The following is a 4,458-nucleotide window of genomic DNA, read 5'->3' as shown; positions in this document are numbered from 1 at the left end:
TAATCTCCCTCTACCCCCTTTGAGGCGCACCAACGCTCACAATATGTCTGCATCTCACGGGCAAACTCCAAATACGTGCGGTCCCACTGTTTCCTCGCATTCCGGAACCACTGCCGGTATGCCTCCGGGACCAACTCATAAATCCTGAGGATGGCCTCTTTCACCACCTCATACCTCTGGGCATCTTCCGCGGATAAAGCGGAGTAAGCTTCTTGGGCTTTCCCTTTCAGTACACTCTGAAGTAAAACAACCCACTTATCCCTCGGCCAGTCCTGACTTATAGCCACTTTTACGAAGTGGAGAAAGTACCGATCCACGTCGGTATCGTCAAATGGGGGAACCAGCCTAACCTCCTGGGTCGCCCGGAACCCTCCGCCTCGGTTCGGCACGAGCCCCTGCTCGGCCCTTATCTTTAACTTCTCCAGCTCAAATTCCCTTTCCCTCTGTTTCTCTTCTCTCTCCAACTGTCTGTCCCTCTCTTTCTCTTCTCTCTCCAACTGTCTTTCTCTCTCTTGCCTTTCTAACTCTCTCTCCTTCTCTTCGTGTTCTAACTGCCGTACCCGGAATTCGTGCTCGAGTCTCAGTTTTTCAAGCTGTAACTGTACCGCGTCTCCAGCAGGTTTTTCAATAGACACCACCCCCAGCTCGCCTTGGGGAAACACACCTTTAGATGCATAGTGCTCTACAATAGCTCTGTGTATCTCCTCTCTCCTCATTGTCGACTTCACCTTAGCAAGATTCAACCGTTTGGCCACAGCTATCAATTCCGATTTCCTGGCATCCTCTAATGCCTCCAAGGTCGGCGCCTTTATAAATTCCTCAGCCTCCATTTCTGCTGTTTGTCTTTTCTTTCTTTCGAGAATTTTAACCCAATCAATTTACTCCGTCCCAAATTTAGCGTTCAAAATCCCGGACGAGAACCCCACTTATGTTACGTACCCCGTAACTGGGTTGCCAAACCAGCAGAAATGGATCACTCAGTTGGAGTCTGGAGTACTGGAACTAAGAACGTTTTATTAAAGAAACAAGCAACACAGTAATCGAAAGGATAATAAATGCAACAGTTCAGCGATGATAAACACACATGTGCACAGAATTAAGATAACAGCATCAATCAAGCTCTATCTAACCCGGTGTGTGTCCGCCCTTGCCTGGGTGCCGGGTTCACTGCAGAAGATCGACCGCATCTGGAGGAGGGGTCACAGTCGGTGACCTCAGGTGACATCACCAAGGACCTGCCCAAAAGCTGCTTGTGAGCCATATCGCTGGTCTGTGAGTGAAGCCGTGTCTGAATGATCAGTTGTTCCTGTTCCCTCTCTCTCTCTCCCCCCACGTTGTCCATCGCCATGGCAACGATTACTGCGAACTGAACTACTAAACTGGACTGAACTTTGAGTCACTTTGAAATTTGGTCATTTACCCCTAGACAACGATAGAGCTTGATTGATGCTGGTATCTTAATTCTGTGCACATGTGTGTTTATCATCGCTGAACTGTTGCATTTATTATCCTTTCGATTACTGTGTTGCTTGTTTCTTTAATAAAACTTTCTTAGTTCTAGTACTCCGGACTCCAACTGAGTGATCCATTTCTGCTGGTTTGGCAACCCAGTTACGGGGTACGTAACAAATGCAAGAGAGGATTACATATCGGTTTTATTGATAGAACATCCAATATATTTCTTGCAGGGAGTACACAGAGTGTTGTGATATCGGGTACCTGGGACATTAACCACTAAACCTTCATCACATTTTGTGTGAGCTTTACAAGGCTCTGAACTAGACCATGTTGAAGAGAAAAAGTCATCAGAACATTGTTCACAGATTGTGTCTTCGAAAGCCGTTCCTAGGAAACACAAAATACATGGGTCCAGTTATAACTCAGGAGAAAGGAAATTCCTTTTGGAAATACGTAATTTTATTGAATACTCTACTTGGTATTCCAGTCTCAGTCTAACACATTTGTGGCCTATAATGAATTTAGGAACCCCATTATTTGACACAATAAGTAGAATAAAAAAAAAAGAAAACTATTTTTCTGTTTGAATATAATCTCTTATATACCAACCCATTACATTTCACGTTTACAAAAAACATATACATTCTATAGGTTAAAATGACAGCCAAATTCAGCTTTAATTCTGAGAGTACATTAACACGTACTGATTTAGCAGTGGTATTCTGTCTTCCAGGATAAGACCACTATCTGTACATACCTTTACAGTTTCCTACACATCCTTATATAGCAAGTTATGCACATCATGATTTCCAGAAAAAAAATGTATTATATTTCCTGAAAAGAATCCACAGGTATCAATACAACAGGTGTTAGATAAGGATCCATTAATGGAGATATTCAATTTACCTGCTTTAGTCACGCCAGAACCAGCGGGGCACACTTTGTGTTTCAGGCAGAATTCAAACTCTAAGTAATAACCAGGTTTGCATTCGCAAACTCTGTTATGTGTGGAGTTACATTGTTGCCTTTCGTACTGATGCTCCACACAGAAAACGTTACAGTAACGACATTTCCGAAGATAATTCCAGTACTGAGTATAATGCAAGTCTGGGCAGGACCCACATATTGTTGGATGTGAACTGGTACAGTGCTTTTCTACAAACGTCCCCGGTGGGCACTTCTCACATATCACCAGCTGACCAGTTATTTCATCTGTTCTTTGGTAAGTAGGTTTGGCTTCTAACAGAACAGCTGAACTTGACAGAATTCCTCCGAGTGCAATACAGATGAAGTACTGTAGAGGAAATTATAATCAAGAAATTATTCAATCTATCATTCATTGCCATTACATCTGAAATAATTTTAGACAAAATACCCCTTTTGTTTGCCTGTTTTTAGAAATTATAACACTTCAAAATGTACCAAAAGCAATCAGCCGTTTCATTCTCCAATAGACACACAGGCACGATAAGCCGAATGGCAGCCTGGTTCAATGAAGTACAACTCAGATATGTAAGTTATTAAAGTTATTAATACTTCAGCATTAGGGTTTTCGACTTAAGATACTGAAAATTAGTTGACTCCAAACATTTCCACACCATAAGCTCAAAACCTGCACCTTAAGTCCAAAAGAATTTGACTAGCTGGGGCTCTAAACTAGGGATGACACCTCTGACACACTGCAAACTCTCCAAACAAGAGGTACTGCAGACTTTGATCGAGCTGTAAACTTAATCTGTTTCACGAGCGGAATTACACAGATAACCACCAAAATCTTTGAAGCGCAATTTAAGTAATCTAAGGCACAGATTCTCCTACCAGCAAAATGCTTAGTCAGTAGCGCTGCCACGTAATATTTTATAGTTCAGCACATAATTGATTATATTGAAGACAATATCAGAAAGAAAAATGTTTATATATAAAAGACTTTCAATTATTAAATGTAGGTAAAGTTGCTAAAAAAAAAATAGGAACAGCATGACACTTTAAACGTTTCCGAACTACGGTTTAAACATTTGTGAATGCAGAGTCAACAGCAGCGAAACCTTTCACAACCTTTCATCGCTTACCTTGAAGAACATGTTTGTTTGCTTGGGATTAGTTCAACTATTGAAGACTCTGATATTCGCGTCATTTATAGTGCTGCGATTACGTAAGGAATCATTCATTGCGAAATCATGACATTTCATAGATTGAAAGGAAGGAAATGATTGGTGGGATATCCAATATTCCTATAGTTTCCTTAAAAAAACATCACTTTCTGGGAACCAGTATCAAACGATTACAAGAGTGACCGCACAATTATAATTCCTGGAACATGACTGGTCTGGGTCTAAAACAAACGCTCGTCAAGAATATTACGTTAAGCGACTAGAACGACTGCTTAGCATTAATGTAATATACTCTTGTGTGCGGCAGTTCCAAATAACGTGATTTCTAAGTTACAAAGCGCAGGGTTTTACATGATTTTCAATAAAGAAATCAAAAATTGCATAAAAAGATTCACCATTCAAGCATGTGCAGCCTCTGTAAAAGACGACCAATAATTGTATTGGAACAACAGATTCGTACATGGGACCGAAAGATTATTACACCTCTTATATTTTTATTTTACAAGGTAGAAGGAAAGTTTCGTGAGAAGCTAGCCATCAGTAGCTTACACCACAGACGACAGGTTGCTGCAGCCACTGTCCTATACAAAATGCACACCAGCTACATCCCTGCAGACCTTCGCGCCATGTTGCCTTCATCTTATGAGAGACGGTGCACCACACGATCAAGTTTATCTATGCATGCTCATGCTGTTTCTATGCCTGATGCGAGAACCTACACACTGGATAGAAGCTTCCTTCACTGTGCTATCAGAATTTGGACCAGCCTTCCAGATGCTGTGGTTGGAAACATCTGCGACGATGGGGGTCCAAGCCTTCAAGAGTCGAGTGCACAAACACCTATCATCTCTGGGAGGGAAGTCACACACTTCTTCATAAGCTATCATGA

The 4,458-nt window shown here is 41.6% G+C and overlaps 1 protein-coding gene across 1 annotated transcript; it reads right to left on the bottom strand.

Moving 5' to 3' along the window:
* Window positions 1–1,642: 1,642 nt before the first annotated feature.
* LOC134357843 (tumor necrosis factor receptor superfamily member 6B-like) lies at window positions 1,643–3,545 on the bottom strand. The gene is made up of 3 exons (XM_063069555.1): window positions 3,528–3,545; window positions 2,365–2,752; window positions 1,643–1,845 (listed from the first exon to the last, which is right to left on the bottom strand). Exons 1-3 carry the CDS (start codon window positions 3,537–3,539, stop codon window positions 1,643–1,645), a joined length of 603 nt encoding a protein of 200 aa, XP_062925625.1. The 5' UTR covers window positions 3,540–3,545.
* Window positions 3,546–4,458: the final 913 nt, after the last annotated feature.

The sequence above is a fragment of the Mobula hypostoma genome, chromosome 2 (genome assembly GCF_963921235.1).
Source record: "Mobula hypostoma chromosome 2, sMobHyp1.1, whole genome shotgun sequence".
Taxonomy (NCBI): Eukaryota; Metazoa; Chordata; class Chondrichthyes; order Myliobatiformes; family Myliobatidae; genus Mobula; species Mobula hypostoma.
The sequence above is the reverse complement of the archived record's forward strand: the minus strand, read 5'-3'. Positions and strand labels throughout refer to the sequence as shown.

Excerpts from the sequence above, each read along its gene's own strand:
- LOC134357843 (XM_063069555.1), bottom strand. Across the intron at positions 1,846-2,364 it reads TTCTGGCGTGACTAAAGCAG|GAACGGCTTTCGAAGACACA; the intron begins GTAAATTGAATA and ends TGTGTTTCCTAG.